Below are 20,615 nucleotides of genomic sequence, written 5' to 3' on the forward strand. Positions count from 1 at the left end.
ATTTTCAGCAAATCAACTGAATTACAACAATATATATATTTTTTTTATTATTTGTAATAAAGGCCTGTGGAGGCCTTAGTCTAGGACCAAACATTAAAACAATTCAAAAACGAAAGAGGACTAAAATAAATATATCATACAAAATTATTTGATTTAAAATGTCAAGTTATGCTCAATTTTTTTTCCCATTCCAAGTAACAAATAATGATAAACATGTACATATTAAATCGATCTTATAGTTTTCCCACACAAGGGTGTGGTGTGGTTCTGTCGTAGCGTTGGTGGTGAGCTGCCGTATGTCATAACGTCACTGTCGCAAAGCGTGACTGTCGCGAACCACTGGCCGCCCATTGAAGATGGCGGCGGAGCTGCATCCGCGGAGCGGAAAGCTGGTCGGCCTGTCCAACTCGAACCGAACCGCCCGGCGCAACCAGCCGGGCCAGGAGTTCAACCATGGCCTGGTGCTCAGCAAGGAGCCGCTGCGGGACCGGGACGTCTTCACCGTGCGCATTGACAAGAAGGTAAACAACAACAGGCCGCTGCTGCCGCTGAGCGGGGCCAGAGCGGCGGGAGCAGCGGGAGCGGGGCGCTGGTGGGACGGGCCGGGGGTCTGTCACTGACCGGCCGCAGTGAGGGAGCCCCCCCCCCCCTCCCCGCTTCTCGGGGCGGTTCATACGGCGTGACAGCGAGCCGCGGGGGTGGCGGCGATTGTTCGGCGGCGAATTACACTCTCAGCCACAGATTCGACCGGGTCAGAGAGGCGTTTATAAACCCCGTCTTATGTGCGGCGGCGTCAAACGGATCTCCGAGCTAACCACGACCTGCCCGCGGCGCCTCGGCGCAGGCGGTTAGCTATGCTAATGAGCCGCTAGCAGCAGCAGGCGGTCCGGTGCCCGGCTAGCCGGGGCTAGGCTAGCCTCACCCGGGAGGCGCTACAACGGCGGCTCCGGTCGGTGTTGTGCGGAAGCATGTGACATGTGGTCCGCGGGGAGGCTGTCAGCCTCCTCATGGTGCTGCAGTGCCGCTATCAGATCGGGCTGTCACAGCGACTCCGAGCTTCGGAGCTAACATGTCCCAGAGACTCGATCCGGCCACAGGCAGATCACATCAGTGTAATGGATGAGGACCACTTGGACCACCAGAGGGTAAAAGTCATTGATTACATGTATGTACAGTATGTACAGTACTCTCCATGGCTGGGGCATCTGCTGTCATATTATTATTTCTGTTTTGTCATCCTTCTATCTGCTTCAACACCAAATTTGAGATTTGAACATGTCTGCTGTCGACATGTGTGAGAGGTGGGTTGGTTTTGTTCATCCATTCCTCCGGCGTCCTGGGGAAAAGTCTGACTTTTCATTCAGCGTCATCGCATTGTCCCCCTCCGCTGTATTTAACCTGGATTATTTCCTTTTAGAGTTTGGAAGGGGCTCACACTCGGTTCTTTAGTTGTAACGTTTTTTTGCAGGCAACACGTGCGGTAGAATCCGCGAGAGATTTCATTATTGTCCTTATTGGCACAGTCGTCTGCCTACACGCACGTATGGAGTCTTTTATTCTTTTAATGTGGTTACAGTCTGTCCATATCAGGTGTGTTGGGTGTGTTGTAACGGCTCCTGCCTCCTAGGTCTGCCAAAGACACCGCTTGTCAACAACATGGCAGTCCTGCAAGCCTGTGCCAACGCCAACTGGGCCACATACACGTACACACACACACACGCGCGCGCGCACGCACACACGCCCTTAAAAATGTCCAAGTCAGGCCAAGACTGTCGGGCGTCGAAAGGTTATGTACCGGGCAGAGGCCCGGACTGCAGCAAGTGCCAGCAAAGCCAAACATCTACCGTGGGTTAATGGCACCTAAGTGATCATCCATCCCCTTATGACGTCCCCAGTCTGATATGCGCTCCGATAAACAGCCTCACGCTCTCGTCGTGACGCGCGTTGCCCGTCTGAAAATCAATAACTTTCCATCACCGGGGCGCACGGCTTGGCATGACTGCCCCCCATCCAAAAATCTGACACAGCCAGTTAGATTGAGCCAGTTGATTTAATCAATCAATTAAAGAAAGAATTATCAACAATTTCTTTTCTTCTTTATTTAGGTTGGTCAGATGAAATAAGTTGGTTAAGATGCCGTTTTGGGATCTCCGACATTGTGATGAACAATTTTATGGACCGAACATTAATCGAAAAGCACTACAGACAAAATGAAAAGGATCCTTTAGCCTACATTAGCCTTAAGATATGACTTCATTGTCATTTTCTTTTCTGTCATCATATTTGTCGGCGATATTACCTCTATAATGTTGAGAACTGCAATTTATATATTTCTTCCTTTACAGATGTCAGAACAATACAACTGGCAAATTGGCAGTGTCAGTAGATTAAGAGTTTTAAAGCGTTACTTGTTTTGTTTTTTTAATATTTGACCTACAAATAGTGACATTTAGTTCAAATTTGGTCACGCTTTTTAAGAAGATCAAGGCAAACCAGTTTGAATGTGTTCAATTTGTCCACTATTTTGGCTTTTAACATGTTCATTTATTCAAGAATTGTACTTGTTATCGTGAGAAATGTTGTTCTCTCTCTGTTCAGAGTTCAGCTGTTAGATAGTGTGTTTGTGTGTGTGTGTGGGGGTGTGTGGGGGTGTGTGGGGGGGGGGGGGGTGGTGTGGTCGGAGATGAAAGTTTCTTTCTCGTCTATACAGTCTCGGCAATGCCTCTCGGGCACTGCCTTTCGAATTTGAAGCGCACACAAATTAATTTTTCCTTGTCTTAAAAAGCAGCCGGTGCTCGGCGTGTATCCGGTAGTTATTGGGCAGAGACCTCCGAGGTAGACACACGCACAAGGCTGCCGTTACATAAGTGAGTGAGCAAAGGGAAGGAGCTGTCTGTCTCCTCCACACAGCGACCCGGTCAGGCTGAGTTACTACTAGATCAGTTAACCCACATAAGCGTGGTAGCACACTGCCTTACATCGCAGCCGCCACAGAGCCCAGGAGGACACCGGGGGAACAGATGAAGGAGAGGAGGCAGACGGGACAAAAATATATGATAATATTGATCTCTAAAGTAATTTTTTCTTTCTTTCTTTTTGGCACAGAGGGGTGAGCTGCAGTAACAAAAGAAACGTAGCATCCCAGGTGCTGGTAGGGCTCCAATGTTATGCTCAAGGTCACTTCATCGGGGCGGATTTGTGCCAACTTAGTGTGAGTGCTGGGGCGTAGCTGGGAAAAGAGAAGAGGAGAGTGGCTGAATATTGATCTCACATTTCATATTCATTTTTTACTGAATTCGCTTTTGCTTGACGTACAAACTGCATAGCTTTTAGTTGGATGTTTCTTTTTTTCGGGGAGGGGGGGGCCAGCAGGTGGAGTGAAGGGAGATGGCAGATCACTCCTCCTCCTCAGTGAGATGACGTGGGTTTGTGTCGGCAAGCTTCTGCTGGGCTGAAGAGTCTCTCAGCAAGATCCCGAATATCCACCAGTGGCAGCGACTCCGTGATGTCGCTGACGCCGCATGGAGGGGGAAAAAAAATAGAATTTTCCCTCGGAAATCAATAAAGTATCGCATTAATATGTCAGCTTATGTGGAGTTTTGTGTTTCTGGGAAGATATGGATGTCTCTCGGGCCGCTGCTCGTCATGCGATATGAATCCAATGTCGTGCAAAGACGAAAGGGAGATTTGCATGGAAGAGCTTGTGTGACAGGAGAGAAGAGAGGGGGGGGCAAGACGTTTGGTGTTTTGAATCTTGAATGTACAGTGGTACCGTAGGTCATGCGAGTGAGGCTCCTCTGCTTGAATGTTGTTTGCTCTGTGTGCACGTGTTTCAGCATCACAGCTGGTCGGATGTTGTTTCTGTTCGTCGTTGACAACTTCGTTAGTGTTTTTTGTGGAGGTGCCTCTTGAAATTATCTATTTTTATTATTTATTTATTTTTTGAAATGCAATCAAATGTTTGTCTAATTAATCTTCAGCAGAAATGAGCAATTGGTGCAGCAAAGGGCACATATTTATTAAATGAGCTCTTGCCAGATAACTGTGTTAACTGTGGTGGCAACGCTGGTTTCATTCAGCGTCTGCACATGAACTCATCATGACACATTCAAATACATAAGACGAGAGAAGGAGCAGGGAGAAATTAATTAATTAATTTAAGAGAGAGCGTTTCTCCAGGTGAATATCCAACTATATGAGGATCATATTGCAAGTCTTGTATACTCTGTGTGTGTACGTATGTATATATGTATATATATATATATATATATATATATATATATATATAAAATTGTTGTTTTGTTTAATCAGTTGGCTATGATGTCAGCAGCAGGATTTAATACTCTCCTTTTTTTTCCCTTCTTCTTCTTTGATCTCTTCTCCTGCACCAGGTCTAAATATAGGATGGGATGTATCTTCTTCAATATGCTTCCCACATCTCATTTTGGACATTGGGTGGTTGCGCTGATGTCGTGTACGATAGTGCAGCACCATTTGGTCTTTAAGGGGAATACTGGTTACACCCACCCAGGTCAATTTTTGTACATGGCGATTTAAACACAGCTCAAGATCCAGTGATTTCTACTACAGTCGTCGTCACGTGGCTCCGCTTTCGTTCACGTGTTACGCTGCGTCCCCTTCGTTCCGATGTCTTTTCAAAGCAGCGCTGCCCGAGCCGCGTTATTCACTGACAGACGGACTAAAAATAACAAGACGGATCATACAACAAGGCACACTTTGTTTTCCATAGATAGATGTTGTCCAGTTTTTAAGGCACAGTACCTGGATCCTTTTGCAGTCACACTCCCACATCACCACTCGGATGCTTCCTCGCGGAGTATTTTTACGATCAGAGTTACGACTTTCTCCTCCTGAATCTGTTGTAAGCATCCCGTATGTTATATCATCCTTTTCCCCCGCAGGTGAACTCGTGGAGTGGCTCAATTGAGATTGGCGTGACGGCACTGGACCCCGACGCGCTGGACTTCCCCAGCAGCGCCACAGGCCTCAAGGGCGGCTCCTGGATCGTGTCGGGCTGCTCGGTGCTGCTCGACGGCCGCTCGGTCCTGGAGGAGTACGGCCGTGACCTCGACCAGCTAGCCGAGGGCGACCGTGTGGGCATTCAGCGCAGCTCCCGCGGCGAGCTCCACCTCTGGGTCAACGGGCAGGACTGCGGCGCGGCAGCCAGCGGCCTGCCGCCCAAGCTGTGGGCAGTGGTGGACCTGTACGGCAAGTGCACCCAGGTGACGGTGGTGAGCTGCGAGCCACCGGCGCCCTCTGCAGAGAGGGAGAGAGAGACAGTAGAGCGGGACAAGGAGGAGGATGAGGAGGAGGAGGAGGAAGAGGAGGAGGGGGAGGAGGAGGAGGTGGTGGTATGCGGGGGTCGGGAGGATGCAGGGATCACCGCGCTGATGAATGTGGCAGCAATGAATGGAATGATGAATGGAGACGAAGGTAGGAAGTGTTTTTGTTTGTTTGTTTTTTTTCAACTCTGTATATTGGATTATGTTCATCCCTTTCACTGTTTCCCTGGCAGTGCCTGAGCTTAGCTGCAGTCACAGCAGACCAGACAAGTTCCCCAACAACCTGGAGCCCGACACGGGTAAGAAAATCCTCCTCACATCAGCCGATGGAGATTTTCCAACGCGACCAGCACTGACGACCCGTTTCTCACCTTTCTGTCCTCAGTTCTGACGGAGCACCAGCTCTTCGACGTCTTCAACAACGCAATAGTATCTTTTTATCGCTCAGAGGACGAGGGCGGAGGGGAGGATGGTGGAGGTGGAGGAGGAGCAGGGGGAGGCAGCGGCGGAGGTGAAGGAGGAGGAAATGCAGGAACGGATTCCTCATCCAGGAACGACAGAGGGAGCAGCAGTGGAGGAGGCGCAGTGAACAGCGACAGCGCGTCTGGGACAACAGGAGGAGGAGGAGGTGGTGTTGGTGGTGGCGGAGATGGTGGAAATACAAATAACACTCCTGCTAGTAATGGAGGGCTGGGGCCCGGGGCTCTGATGACCACCAATGACGCGCTGCTGTTCCACGAGAAATGTGGCACGCTGATCAAACTGAGCAACAACAACAAGACGGCGGAGCGGAGGAGACCGCTGGATGAGTTCAACAACGGCGTGGTGATGACCAACCGGCCGCTCCGACACAATGAGATGTTCGAGGTGATTACCAACACTCGGGTCAATGTTCATACATGAATAATGTTGTGACAGATTTTGACTTATTTGGAATTATCGGCGTGGTTAGGATGGATTATATATTTAATATCACAAAATTAAATATCACAAAATATCTGACTAACATACCTTGATATTGATAATTTGACAATATACAGCTGTTTTCAGACACACTCTGAAGTCCGGACATTTTTCCGGAACTTTTCCTGCCAACCCCCCTGATAAACTTCCAGGAAAATGTCCAAGTGAGCCCATAAACAGCAGAAGAATCTCTGTAAAACTCGCGCTAGTGAGTGGGCGTGTTGATACGGCAAACACTGCATCAGAGTTATCATTTCCTGCATGCTCTACCCATTCTGCAAAGAATGTCCCTGTTGGCATGAAATTGTCTGCTTTGGACAACCTCCTATCGCGTTCGTTGTATGTGAATGGGTAACTGCGGATAATGTCCGGAAGCAAAAAAAAGAGAAGCAATCAATGACGATTAATTGATTCATTTGTTTAGTCTGCAGAATGTCAGTCAAATAGCAAAATTATCAAATAACAATTTTCCAGAGCCCTAGGTTACCTCTTCATTTTGCTCATTTAGTCCAACCAACATTCTAAAACCCAAAGCTGTTGAGTTTATTTAAGATGCTGGAATTAGCATCTTCGTGGCATTTTTCCGTTATAAATGACTTGAATGATTCATAAAAAAAATTCTCACTTATCTGTCGATCTGCTCAGTCATTAACTGACAAATTGTTTAAGCTTTAATCAGAGGTTCAGTAGTTTTTCTTTTACATCTGCAAATTGATGTACAGCATCCGGAAATTATTCACAGCGCTTCACTTTTTCCACATTTTCTTATGTTACAGCCTTGTTACAAAATGGTTTCAATTCATTTTTCCCCTTAAAATTCTACACACAATACCCCACAATGACATAATGGAAAAAGTTTTTTGAAATTTTCTGCAAATTCATTATGCAATATATTGTGCGCAAATATATTGTTGCTTGCACTTAGATTATGTTGTTGCTCGCACAGATTTCCTGCTCTCGGCTTCAAAAATCCTCAACCAGTAGGATTCCAGGTGTAGTGTTGACCAATGAAAAGATCGCTGTCAATTTACGGGTGCGTTCGCTTACTTCTTAGAGCGTCCCGTTGGTGGTTACTCTGTAAGCCACTTAAGCCACACAGTCAAGGACCTCACGTAAGCTTTAATTTTGATATTATATTAATGGTGCTATTACTGGACTGGAACTAGCTTTTGGTGATATTGTTTTATTTTACCCTACATTCTAACTCCATAATCCTTGCCAGCGTACAATATTTGGTAAAATAAAACAATATCACAAAAAGCTAGTTCCAGTCCAGTAATAGCACCATTAAAATAAAATTAAAATAAAAACTTACGTGAGGTCCTTGACTGTGTGGCAATTTGAGCACAAGGAGCTATTTGAGTGCGAGGGCAGATTTTGAAGGAAGAATGACAAATCTGAACGCGAAATCACTGAGTAATGCGCACAAACAGAAAGACCACGCTCTTGAATAAAGATAAAATAACCCCATAGGGAAGGGTACAGAAACATTTCTGCAGCATTGAAGGTGGCCTCCATCATCCGTAAATGGAAGAAGTTTGGAACCACCAGGACTCTTCCTACAGCTGGCCGCCGGCCAAACCGAGCAATCGGCGGAGAAGGGCCTTAGTCAGGGAGGTGACCAAGAACCCGATGGTCACTCTGACAGAGCTCCAGCGTTTTGTCTTTGGAGAGAGGAGAACCTTCCAGAAGGACAACCATCTCTGCAGCACTCCACCAAACAGGCCTGTATGGTAGAGTGGCCAGACGGAAGCCACTCCTCAGTAAAAGGCACCTTACAGCCCGCCTGGAGTTTGCCCAGGACTCGCAGACCATGAGAAACGAAATTCTCTGGTCTGATGAAACAAAGATTCAACTCTTTGGCCAGAATGCCAGGCGCCATGTCTGGAGGAAACCAAGCACCGCTCATCACCTGGCCAATACCATCCCCACAGTGAAGCATGGTGGTGGCAGCATCATGCTGTGGGGATGGTTTTCAGTGGCAGGAACTGGGAGACTAGTCAGGATCGTGGGAAAGATGAATGCAGCAATGTACAGAGACATCCTTGATGAAAACCAGCTCCAGAGCACTCTGGACCTCAGACTGGGGCCAAGGTTCATCTTCCAACAGGACAACGACCCTCAGCACACAGCCAAGATAACAAAGCAGTGGCTGCGGGACAATTCTGTGAATGTCCTTGAGTGGCCCAGCCAGAGCCCAGACTTGAACCCGATTGAATATCTCTGGAGAGATCTGAAAATGGCTGTGCACCGACGCTCCCCATCCAACCTGATGGAGCTTGAGAGGTCCTACAAAGGAGAATGGGAGAAACTGCCCAAAAATAGGTGTGCCAAGCTTGTAGCATCATACTCAAAAAGACTTGAGGCTGTAATTGGTGCCAAAGGTGCTTCAACAAAGTATTGAGCAAAGGCTGTGAATGCTTATGTACATGTTATGTTTTCGTTCTTTATTTTTAATAAATTTGCTAAAATTTAAAACAATTTTTTTTCACTTTGTCATTATGGGGTATTGTGTGTAGAATTTTTCAGGAAAGAAAGTGCATTTAATCGATTTTGGAATGAGGCTGTAACATAACAAAATGTGGAAAAAGTGAAGCGCTGTGAATATTCCGGATGCACTGTGTGTGAGGGCCCAGCAGGTTAAGGCATAGGTAATAAAAAAAGGTGTATCCTCAAATATATTTCGAAAAATGTGTCACATTTCAATTATTTCTCAACAATTAAGTAAATGCACAATCCTCTTAATAGTTCCAAAAAATATTCATGCAAGAAGAGATTACATTTGTTTCTGTTTTTTAGATCCGAATTGATAAGTTGGTGGACAAGTGGTCGGGCTCAATAGAGATCGGAGTGACCACTCACAACCCCAACAACCTGGACTATCCTGCAACTATGACCAATCTGCGCTCAGGTAACAGACACACGCAAAGAAAACTGTACTAAACAAAACAGAAGATGCTTGATGGGGATTTTTGAGTAATAAATTACACTTTTGATTATTTATTTTCCCCCCAGGTACAATCATGATGAGTGGCTGTGGGATACTAACCAACGGGAAAGGAACCCGCAGGGAATACTGTGAATTTAGCCTCGACGAACTTCAGGTTTGATTCCACATACACAAGTGCGCACACACATTTCATTCTGCTACCTACTTTCTGTTTTTTATGTCTCACATCAACTGCTCCCATTATGTTTTAGGAGGGCGATCACATAGGGTTGATGCGCAAAGCCAGCGGAGCCCTCCATTTCTACATCAACGGCATCGACCAAGGTGAGACACAAAGACGCTTCACAAGGGAAACTCAGAGCTAGCTGGGGGGGGGGGCATATGATTCTGATGGTTATGAACAAGCACCAGCTTGTCCGCTCAGAACAGAGAGATGGAGCCTAGTCAATACTTGGACGTAAGAAGCTATAGCTGAGAGCGACGTTTCTCCCAGGTGTCGCGGCGGCCCAGACCCCCGGCGTGGTCTACGGCGTGGTCGACCTCTACGGCATGGCCGTCAAAGTCACCATAGTCCACAACCACAACCACAGTGACCGCCTCAGACGCAACAACGCCATCATGAGGGCTCTGTCGCCGGACGTCGGGCGGCCCCGGCCGTCCCTCTCCCTCACTCCGGACTCGGAGGGGCCCGACCGCCTGCTCTTCCACTCCAACTGTGGCCAGAAGGCGGCCATCATCAGTGACGGCAGGACTGCGCTGCGGCCACAGTGAGTCCACCTCCATTCTGCCGGGTCGTCCCAATGCCCTTGAATTATTTACAGGCTTTCTATTTCTGAAAAATAAAAGTTTACATATCGCCGCATATTGGCCAACATAAATACAGATATGTCTGTGAATATTATCAGCCAATTTATATATCGGCCGGGCTCTGTCAAGTATGTTGTAGATTTGTTTTCCTGATACCAGAATGATACTTTTAGAAAGATAAATGCTCTTTTCTTTCAAGTTGTTAAATGATGTTTATACAAAAGGAACTTTTACTGTAATTTTGCCTGAATAAAATACGATACAATATTTGATCGATGAATATACATATATAATTATAAAACAAAAAGGATTTCAGCACAGCATAGTTTTTTATATTCAGGCCTATAGAAATACATTTCAGTCGGTACCCTTTAGAAAGATGTTTTCTAGCTCTGTTGTTTTTTGCATTTGTCACCGGTAAATGTGTAATTCGTACAAATACTAAATGTGCACTATTTTCAGCATAAAACATTGACGCACTCACAAGTTCACAACATTGTTTTTCCACAGTGCGACCGACGACTTCAACCACGGTGTAGTACTGAGCAGCCGGCCCCTGCGCTCCAACGAGGTGTTCCAGGTCCGCATCGACAAGATGGTGGACAAGTGGGCGGGTTCCATCGAAATCGGCGTCACGACGCACAACCCTGCGTATCTGCAGCTGCCCTCAACCATGACTAACTTGCGCTCAGGTGAAAATGAAACAAGACAAAATGCGGGGGGGGGGAATTAAAAACATTTTCAGCATTGGTTTCTCCTGAGAAAACAAAAACTAAAAGTGCTGTTGTGCTTTTTAGGGACGTGGATGATGACAGGTAACGGGGTGATGCACAATGGAACAACAATACTGGATGAATATGGACACAACCTGGACCGGCTCAAGGTGGCTGATATTAATTTTTTTATAGCTCTCTGTGACCTTTCATTTGCAGTCAAGTTTTATTAACTCCTTATATATGGTTTCTTTTCGCCTCCTGCAGGCAGGTGACACAGTAGGCGTGGTGAGGAAAGAGGATGGCAGCCTCCACTTCTTTGTGAACGGCGTGGCTCAGGGCCCGGCCGCCTGGAACGTCCCTCCCAGCATCTACGCCGTGGTCGACTTGTACGGGCAGGCGGCCCAGGCAACCATCATGGACGACTTGGGTGAGAACGGGATGCGAAGAAACAGTCCGGATGCTAAAATACCTGAGAATCTAGGCTGAGAGTGTAACTATTTCCCCTCTTTTGCCTCCCCCTGTCTTCAGTGGACCTCCCCCCTCTCCCAGAGGACAGCTCCGAGGGCCCCATGGCCATGTCCCCTGGGAGCCCCTGCTCAGTAGCCGGGGCCACCACGACCAGCGACCTGCGTTTCCACCACCTACACGGCACCAATGCTGTCATCACCAACGGGGGGCGCACCGCCCTGCGTCAGAACTGCCGCAGCGAGTTCAACGACGCTATCGTCATCTCCAACAGGTGATGAAACGAACAATCGATCACTTTTGTTGCTTCATATCCATCCATGGATCGTGAAAACATAATAAGCGGTTAAGAATCTTCCCAGACGCCGCTGTTGAGAAACGTCTTCCGGCTTGTTGTCACACTTTTGCAGTTGGTGTTTCTGAGGCTTCGGCACATTAAGATGCATCACATTTCACCCCGTGTTTTTAATTTTTCATATTGCAAAATCAATCGTGGAAACTCATAGGTCCCCCTCCACTCAAAAGTGTGTTTTTCTTCTGTTTCTGTCCTCTAAAATGTCTGACAATGACTATAGGGACTTGTATCTATAGGGACTTGTACCGGCCACAAGAGGACGGCAGCTGTGTCAGCAGACAGTCGGCAGTAGCAGTTCGTGAAAGTTATATGGCTGCATCTTGCCGATGTTGCCGCTAGCCATATTGTTGCGCACATTCTTCCACCGGTCAACCTAGCGCGAGCAGCTGTGGTGGGCAGGGCGCGTGGCCTGTGTTATTTGCATATCATGAATATTCATAGTCTCAGAATCCTCAGTGAGGGAGAGACAACTTTTGGGGGGTAAAACAATGCTAAACTCAATATTAGGCATAGTAGATTATTTTTATATGCTTAAAATGTGACTGGAGAGGATCTTTAAGTACAGTACAAGTCACATTCACCTGTTCACAGCTGCTGTAGACCGCACTTTTTCTGTCACATTGTCACACTGTCGGAGGAGCCGTCAGAGGCAGTCTAGGGTAAAGTGTCTTGCCCAAGGACACAACGGCATGCGGACTAGGGGAGGCTGGGATCGAACCGCCAACCCCTCGGGTTAGTGGTCGACCAAGACTTGTCTACCTCTGTCCATGAGGTGATGTGATTGGTCCGGTGTGTTTGTCTGTCTGTCTGTTAGCAGGATTACTCAAAAAGGTATAGACTTGCATTAAAACTTTATCAAAAATAGGCCTCAGCCATGGTTACAGGTAGATTTTGGTAGGGATCCGACTCGGGATTCTTTTCTTTTTTTTTGTATTCTTCACCATTGCGAGGGGGGGGTCAGCGTAAAATAAAATGCTGAGAAAGATCTGTGAAACATTCAGGAGTTGAACTTGTCACGTCCGTGTCGCAGGTGCCTTCGAGAAGGAGAGCTGTTTGAAATCATCATTCAGAAGATGGTGGACCGCTGGTCGGGTTCAATAGAAGCAGGTGATCAAGCTTCTCATGTTTTTACGTTACCTCACATTTATTTTCACAGCAACATTTTAGTGACGTCACAAATGTACGTATTTCACGTGTAGTCACTGCTGTTGTACTCGTGTGCAGGAGTGACGGCAATCAGGCCAGAGGAGCTCGAGTTTCCAAACACTATGACCGACATCGACTATGACACTTGGATGCTCAGGTAGTGAATAATAACATGTTCATGTACTTCCTGCTTATTTAGTTCCTAAAACACACAGCTTTGCTTTCGATACACTCTGTGTTAGTGGCTGCAGTAGGGGATTTCACCTGAAACGAGGACTTGGACTTAAACTTGGAAGTTTATTTTTCTGTAGTTATTGAAGATGTGTAGCGCCGCCAGGAAGTTTTGATGTTTTCATTGGCTTTTATTTGACTTTGTTTGTTCATTAGGAGGATTAGGCAAAAACATTGCTTCACCCATTTTCAGGACATTTTGTGGAGGGGTGGAGCCCATTAAATTTTAAACAGATTTGGATTGACACTTTCTTAAACACGGCGGGATAGGGCGGTAGTTCAGGTGGAGGTGTTGTAGTTGTATGTTTTCTAGTGTTTTCCCTCGCATTGTAATATCTGAGTATTTAAAATTGTGGTTTTGACGCAACACATTTGGATCAGAGATCAAAATGGCAGACAGATATTCCGAGCTCTAATCCTGAATTCAGAATCGTCTTTTTTTTCTTTTCTTTTTTCTCCCCACAGTGGAACCGCCATCATGCAGGACGGTAACACGATGCGCAACAACTACGGGTGTGACCTGGACTCCTTGACCACGGGCTCACGGATCGGCATGATGCGCTCGGCCATTGGCGACCTCCACTATTACATCAACGGCGTGGACCAGGGTGTCGCCTGCTCCGGTCTGCCACCAGGTACAGGATAGTCGATAAAAGTCAGAAATCCGGACTTAGGTTGAATTACCACCGGCTTGAGTTGGGAGTGTATAATCTCTTTTATTTGATTATCTAGCACTTAACCCATTCCTCCCTCTCTCTCTGTCTCTCTCAGAGGTGTTTGCGGTGATCGACCTGTACGGTCAGTGTGTTCAGGTTTCCATCACCAGCTCCTCAGGGCCCCTGGACAACAGCCTCTGCACCAGCAACATCACGGAGAAGAGCTTCCCCATCCACTCACCAGGTACCCAACAGGGTCCTTACAGGGGTCAGGAAAGGGTCATGGAAAAGCATTGGAAAAATTGGGTCTTGATCATTTCCAGATCTTAAATAGTATTTGTTGTTTTGCTTAAAAAGTTTAGTAATATAACAATTTTGTATCGTTTTAACAGATAAGATTTGTGGTTAAAGTCAAATATCAATTGTCCTCAAAGCCTCTTGTTCATCTTTCTTCTTCGTGTGTCTGTGTGCGTGTAGTTGCAGGCGTTGCTCATCGGCTCCACGGTAAACACGGTAAGAACGTGGTGCTGCTCGGTGAAGGCTGCCAGGCCATCAGAGTGGGAGGTTACGCTCACGGCATCATGTTCAGTGCGAAGGAACTCAGAGCGGACGAGTTGTTTGAGGTAAGAGATGATAATAAGCTAATGGTTTACCCGACAATGTCCTGAAATAAAATGAACTTAGCACACGCCTGAGCTAGATACAGGTTTGTGCATATAAAGTTTTTCATTATTATTATTTATTCAAATTACAATCACTTTGTTGATGTTTTCTCTTTACTCGCTCGTTCTGATTTCCTTCTCTCCGTTTCTGTCTCGCTGCAGGTGAGGATCGATGAGGTGGACGAGCAGTGGTCCGGTTCGCTGCACATCGGCCTGACCACGCTCGCACCTCCGGAGCTGCCGTCCTGCCCGCTCTCCGGACTCTCGCCCTCCCTGCCGCACCTTCGCACCAAGGTCACCTGGCTGCTCTGCGGCTCTGAGGTGCGCCGCAACGGCGCGCTGCAGCGCCAGAACTACGGCTGCTCACTGGACCGGCTGACGGTGAGCCAGAGCGGCACTTTCCGCTCCCTGAGCTGAGCTGCTTAACAGATCTGTCCAATTCTGGCAGCTCTGAATCCAGATATATGTTTAATTCGGGATCCTTACAAAACGTTATGGCACAGTCAGACCTGGGTGGAGGTCGTTTCAAAGACGTTTAAATCCTCTGCGATCGCTTCTTCTGCCTCACGTTCTTTGGCAAACCCCCTGCAGCTGTTTCAAAGCCCTCACTTAAGGTTCCGAGATTGTCTTTTATCTTTTGTGAGCATTAAAACTTGTTTTAAACTGCTATGCAGGTAAGGTTCAGTTTGTGAACAGAATGCATTCATAATTTAACATTTCTCGGGGAGAAGTGTGGTAGTTTTGAATCACAACCGTTATTTAATAGTGACTTTTGAGGTAATACTGTAATACCACAGACACACAAACCATTATATCAGTATCTGGGCTAAAATTTAAAAGTGAATATTTAGGAGTTGAATCATAATAACTTTAATCAGTCTTCAAGCTTCGTGATTCAAATATTTATTAATTTGTTCTATGATATACAATGTAAAAGAGATACCAGGTTACCTTGTTGTATAAAATAAATTATACCCATTTTGATAAAAAACAAAACAACTTGGGCATGTTTCTACTTTTTTTAATGTAATTTGATGGACAAACTAAACCGCGGATGTGAGCAGTTTGTCTATTTTGCTCCGTGAAAAAACACTGTAGTTGACGTTAAGACTAAATGTGCGTTTCCAGGTCGGGAACCGCGTGGGTGTGAAGAGGTGCAGCGACGACACCATGCACATCTTCATCGACGGAGAAGACATGGGACCTGCTGCTACTGCAGTGTCAAAGGTACTGCGCGCCCGCATACACACACACACACACACACACACACACACACACACACTCACTATATATATAGTATTAGGGACTTATCCCCATACTGCCGTTCAGCACTGTTCTCTTGCGTCTTGCAGAATGTGTACGCAGTACTGGACCTGTACGGGCGGATAACGGCCGTGTCCATCGTCAGCTCGTCGTTGATGGAGGACATGGAGAGCGTCAAGGAGCCATCGCTCTCCTCGGAGAGCTGCAGTGAAGGAGAGGAGGACAGCAGCCCTGTCCGAGAGGTGAGGAGAGTCCGTCTGTCTGTCCGTCCGTCAACAAGATATCCAAAAGTTACACACCAACGTGTTTGTCCCAGGGATTGGTTCATCAGACTTTCCCTCAAACTCAAGACTCTCGCTTTGCCTCCAGGTCGAAACCGAGCCGTGCGTGCTGGCGCCCACCGTCATGGCGTTCCTGGAAAACCACGGCAAAAACATCCAGCTGTCCAACCAGAACCTGACGGCAGCCAGAGTGTCGAGCTACAACCAGGGTCTGCTGGTCGCCGCCCAGCCGCTCGCTCGGCAGCAGCTGTTCCAGGTATTGCGCGGGTTACTGACTGACTGTGTAGTCTGATGTGGTTTGGTGAGATAATTCATCCTTAGTAAAAAAAAAAAGCTGTTGTTGAGACTAAATAGATTAATATAATCTGTAGAACTGATTTTATTTACATCAAATGCAACAATCGTTTATTTTTTTTTGATATACATCAGAGCATCAGCTGCCTCTTTTTTTTTTTTTGGTGCCAGTTTCAGATCGACCGTCTGAATCCGTCATGGACGTCCTCGCTGTCGTTAGGGGTGATAGGCCACTCCCCCGACCGGCTCAACTTCCCCTCCACAGCGTGCTGTCTGAAACGCTCCGCCTGGCTGCTGCAGAGAGACTCGGTCTTCCACAACTCGCTAAAGGTATGGCCACACACTTTCAACACATTAAATCTGTGTCTTGTTTGATCAGTGTTTTCAAATTTTTTTGAAAACACCGACTCATTTCCCTTGTTTTCATTTCTGCTCAAACCCAATTTTTCTTGGCCCTCCTACTCAGATATGTGAGAACTATGGTCCCAATCTGGACACTTGTCCGGAGGGGACTGTGTTGGGTCTGCTGGTGGACGCCAACAGTTGTCTCCACCTCTACGTCAACGGCATGGACCAGGGCGTGGCGGCGCAGGACATCCCGTCGCCCTGCTACACCTTCATCGACCTCTACGGCCAGTGTGAACAGGTCAGCACACGCTCCACCTCGCACAGAATAAACATTTTGGCGTCTTGTATGGTATATTACTCATATTTTTTTGAAAAAAAATAGATTAAAAATGGAAATGCTAGTAGTTTACATTGTGTAATGTGATAACAGTATTTTGAAAAAGTGCGATGGCTTCGTCTAGACGTAGATTTTGTCCTCAAATCGCAGTCACATTCGGATTGTAGAGGTCTGATGTCAGTTGAAGACCAGTCCCTTGAGCTGTTACATCCCTAAAACCCAAGGTGATATGCTAATGAATGTTTTGTCATCGTGGCAGGTCACCATAGTAACGAACAATGTGCCAGCTGTGGGTGGAGAGAGTGGCGAGACCCGTTGTCAGGGCGACATGGAGAAGGCCGACATGGTTGACGGTGAGAAGGCAATCGTTTTTCTCTTGCTTTTTCACGTAATAGTATTTTTATATATCATAAAAACGTCATTAAACTAAGCCAACAAGTTTGATGAAAATGTCATTGAATTGTAAGGCATTAAAATTGCCATACTTATAATAAGGCATGAAACATCATAATATCCTAAGGTGTAGTAAAGGTCATACTTCAGTAAAGCATACAATGTCATACTCTTGTAAAGTGTTAAAAACAAAGTACTATGTAGTATGGCATAAAACCCCATACGATCATAAGGCGAGAAAAGAAATGTTATAGTCAATAGTATTCCACAAAATCCAACACACTGAACTGTCTTGACGCTGACCGTCTTTATATTTAGGAATCAAAGAGAGTGTGTGCTGGACGCCCCCTCCGGAGGTCAACCCCAACAAGACCTGCGAGTACCAGGCGCTGTGCTCCCGCTTCAAGGACCTGCTCACGTTACCAGGTGAGTTCTACCCCACAGACCTGTTTCTGCCACGAGCTCCGCCTCGCGACTAAAACCCTTAACGTCCCGTCTCTTCCTCCTCCTCCTCCGCCACCGCCCGTTAAAAGACGGCTACTTCAACGAAGACGCAAAGTGCAACCTGTGCTACTGCGAATCCTGCCACAAGCTTCGAGGCGACGAGGCGTATTACAAGAGGGGCGAGCCGCCCCGCGACTACGCCCTGCCCTTCGGATGGTGCCGCTTCGCCCTCAGGTGAGACGACGGTCGCTCGTTTCAGATAAGTGATTACGACGGCAGCGAGGTATGAATGTTACAGAGTTGTGTCGAACCGTACGTGCGCTCTCTGTGCAGGATCAAGCCCCACTGTGAGGTTTCCAATGCACTGAAGAAGTGGCACATTGCGTATCACGGCACAAGCGTAGGGGCCCTGCGGCGCACGCTGGACCACAGCCAGCTGCTGCCTGGTAGGGACACGACCCACTCCTTCCCCTCCAGATTATTGAGCATTTTCAATTGTGTTTTAAACAAATTCTTTGACATTGAAATCGCTACAGACACTCAGGATATATATCTGATTTAACTGCCCGTGCAGCCAAGTGAAAGTGTTTCACCGAATGTGTATTTTACATGTTGCAGGGATGTCGTCCATCTTCTCGGTGTCTCAGGTGAAGGCGGAGGGGCCCAACGGCTACAGCGAGCCGGAGGAGAACTGCGCCCCCGGCAGGGAGGTTCCCAGGGTGCGGCTCTCCCCCACCATGCGCTACTCCGGCTTGGAGATCTTTGCTCCCAAAGTGCAGTAAGTCCACCTGCTGTTTTTAAGTCTACAGTAGAGAGGTACAGTGAGAGAAAACACTGACTAACTCTCCTCGTCCTCTTCGCAGATTTCGGGACCCCCGCTCTCACCGCTGCCACCAGGCCCAGGTGGGATTCCAGGTGTGCGTGCGTCCAGGCTCCTACAAGGTGGGGCCGCAGACGCTCGGGCACAGCGAGCCCCTGGACCCCCGCTTCAGCAACTCCGAGATCGAGTGGATCACGAAGGAGCAGGGCGGCACGCTCCTCTACGGGCTGCTCGTCCGGATCGAGTGAAAGGCATTCGAGGGAGGCAATCCGGTTTGGAAGTGAGGAGGGGGAGGGTCCCCCCTTGTTCTTTTAGTAAAACTGACAACCAAATCCAACCCCTGCCTTGAGCAAAGAGACTCCTCTGGAATCCAGCTGTTCCTGCTGTGGATTGTTGACAATTCAGCATCATTGGGTTTATTTTTGTTGGTTTTTGGTTGTTTGCTCTTGGACTATTTTAACGGCCGGGGGCTACGGCGGTTTCAAAGAAGAACAGACACTGCCTGCACTTTACGTTTCGGACACTCGTGGGCGATTTTTAAAAGAAACACTAACTCCTCATGGACAACTTTTTTTATTTTTAAGCCAAGTTTTCTTTTTCTTTCTGACCCAACATCTTATTTTCTTTCACCCTCACAAACAGCTTTTCTTTTTTTGTTCCTGGCACTTACTTTAACACTCATCACATCTGCTCTGGTCAGTGTTTTATTTTTAGAGGAGCTGCCCCCTGCCAACCTGCACGTCGACAGACTGTCACATAAAAAGACTGGAGTGTAGGTTAAAAACAAAAGTACGCAAGAGAGAGAAAAGACTGAGTAACATAAAGATCGAAGAAGAAAAAAAGAAAGACACTTGAATCTGAGACTGAACCCGAGTGTCTTGTGATTGTGACTTCTATGGGGTGAGGATTTTAAAACTGGAGGAAGAAAAAAAAAAATGTTTACACATGTACCACTGTCTGTTGCTGTCCTCTGCCTGTCTCCACATTAAGAGTCTGGCAAAATTATCAGTCCTGTTTGCATTTCTTTAAGGACCCAGGAAAATTTGGACGAAATTCCCAATATGTCTATTCTCTCTTTTAAAAGGTGGTTGAGTGGATAGAAGCCAAAAGGGGTCTCAAGTGGTATCACTCCCACTCCGTTTACCGGGCGGGGTCTCCAGAGCCTAATCCGAGGAGCAACGCGGTCAGCTGGACGTCAACTCGTCTGCACACCACGACCCAGTGCTGGCATTTACATGTGAATGTTGTCAATTAACATCACCCATTTACATTGGTCAAAAAGGTTTTGTACAAGGTTTTTTTTTTAAAATTTGATCGTTTCTTCAGCATCTCGGTCCCGTTGCCAATTCGATAAACGTGCTGCAGAACATGAAATCATGAACTTTTTTTTTTTTTTTTTCCCCCCCAAGGCACAGTTTTGACGAGTCAAACTCAACAATAGAAGCTCAGACACTTTCTAAGAGCAGCTGTGATGTTGACCGATGGAAGATCTACAGGGGTTTGGAAAAAGGAAGAACTTCCTATCAAAAATGTGAAAAATAATATTATGGGTTATTTACGGCCCAGTGCTGCTTTGTACAATTTGATTTGTATTGTTTTCTCAATTGTTGTTTTCTGTATGTTGCGTTGTACAGGCTGTTACATAACAAATCATATCTTCCTGATTTATAAAAAATAAACTGACGGACAGTATGCACAGAAAGATGGTTCAAAGCGTTGTTTTTTTGTGTGCGTGTGGGGGGGGGGGGAGAAAATCTACTGGTACTTTTGGTTCCTTTTTTACACATTTTATTCAGAGTAGGGAAAATCTAATGTACTGTGAATGGTCACTGACATGTTATTACGGTGTTGCTTACTAACTTGATTTTCTGCCACACTATTATGCAGTTTTTATGCCACGGTCGGTGGCTAAGGGAGAGAGAGTAGGTGGGGGGGTAGCGAGAGTAGGTAGAGGGTTTGGCAGACAGGGAGAGTGAGTAGGCAGAGGATAGACAGGGAGAGAGGGTAGGGCAGACAGTCTGCCCTACCCTCTCTCCAGCTATCCATGTCTGCCACCCCCCTCCACCTACTCTCTCTCTATCCCTCTACTCTCTCCCTGACTCCAGCCGCAGACTACTGACTGTCCTTCAGAACGAGCTGGTCTCGTAGGTTTTCACTCTTCACTCGGTCGAATGAGTCAAA

The 20,615-nt window shown here is 46.9% G+C and overlaps 1 protein-coding gene across 4 annotated transcripts; it reads left to right on the top strand.

Moving 5' to 3' along the window:
- Positions 1-301: 301 nt before the first annotated feature.
- neurl4 (neuralized E3 ubiquitin protein ligase 4) lies at positions 302-20,136 on the top strand. 4 transcript variants are annotated; one of them, XR_007031920.1, is made up of 30 exons: positions 303-521; positions 4,923-5,454; positions 5,537-5,602; positions 5,689-6,170; positions 9,066-9,177; positions 9,282-9,370; positions 9,468-9,540; positions 9,710-9,983; positions 10,534-10,715; positions 10,821-10,906; positions 11,004-11,166; positions 11,268-11,478; positions 12,590-12,666; positions 12,784-12,862; positions 13,402-13,571; positions 13,708-13,836; positions 14,070-14,215; positions 14,417-14,635; positions 15,383-15,481; positions 15,607-15,759; positions 15,887-16,054; positions 16,264-16,422; positions 16,559-16,738; positions 17,037-17,130; positions 17,489-17,596; positions 17,704-17,848; positions 17,948-18,060; positions 18,233-18,392; positions 18,478-19,716; positions 19,844-20,136. XR_007031920.1 is itself a non-coding variant. In XM_035647374.2 (29 exons), exons 1-29 carry the CDS (start codon positions 357-359, stop codon positions 18,680-18,682), a joined length of 4,839 nt encoding a protein of 1,612 aa, XP_035503267.2. In that variant the 5' UTR covers positions 303-356; the 3' UTR covers positions 18,683-20,136. The 4 variants fall into 4 exon arrangements, 2 of the variants coding, with proteins under 2 accessions (XP_047192307.1, XP_035503267.2); XR_007031921.1 differs by having other exon boundaries at positions 18,478-19,334; positions 19,519-20,136; XM_035647374.2 differs by having other exon boundaries at positions 18,478-20,136.
- Positions 20,137-20,615: the final 479 nt, after the last annotated feature.

The sequence above is a fragment of the Scophthalmus maximus genome, chromosome 12, assembly GCF_022379125.1.
Source record: "Scophthalmus maximus strain ysfricsl-2021 chromosome 12, ASM2237912v1, whole genome shotgun sequence".
Taxonomy (NCBI): domain Eukaryota; kingdom Metazoa; phylum Chordata; class Actinopteri; order Pleuronectiformes; family Scophthalmidae; genus Scophthalmus; species Scophthalmus maximus.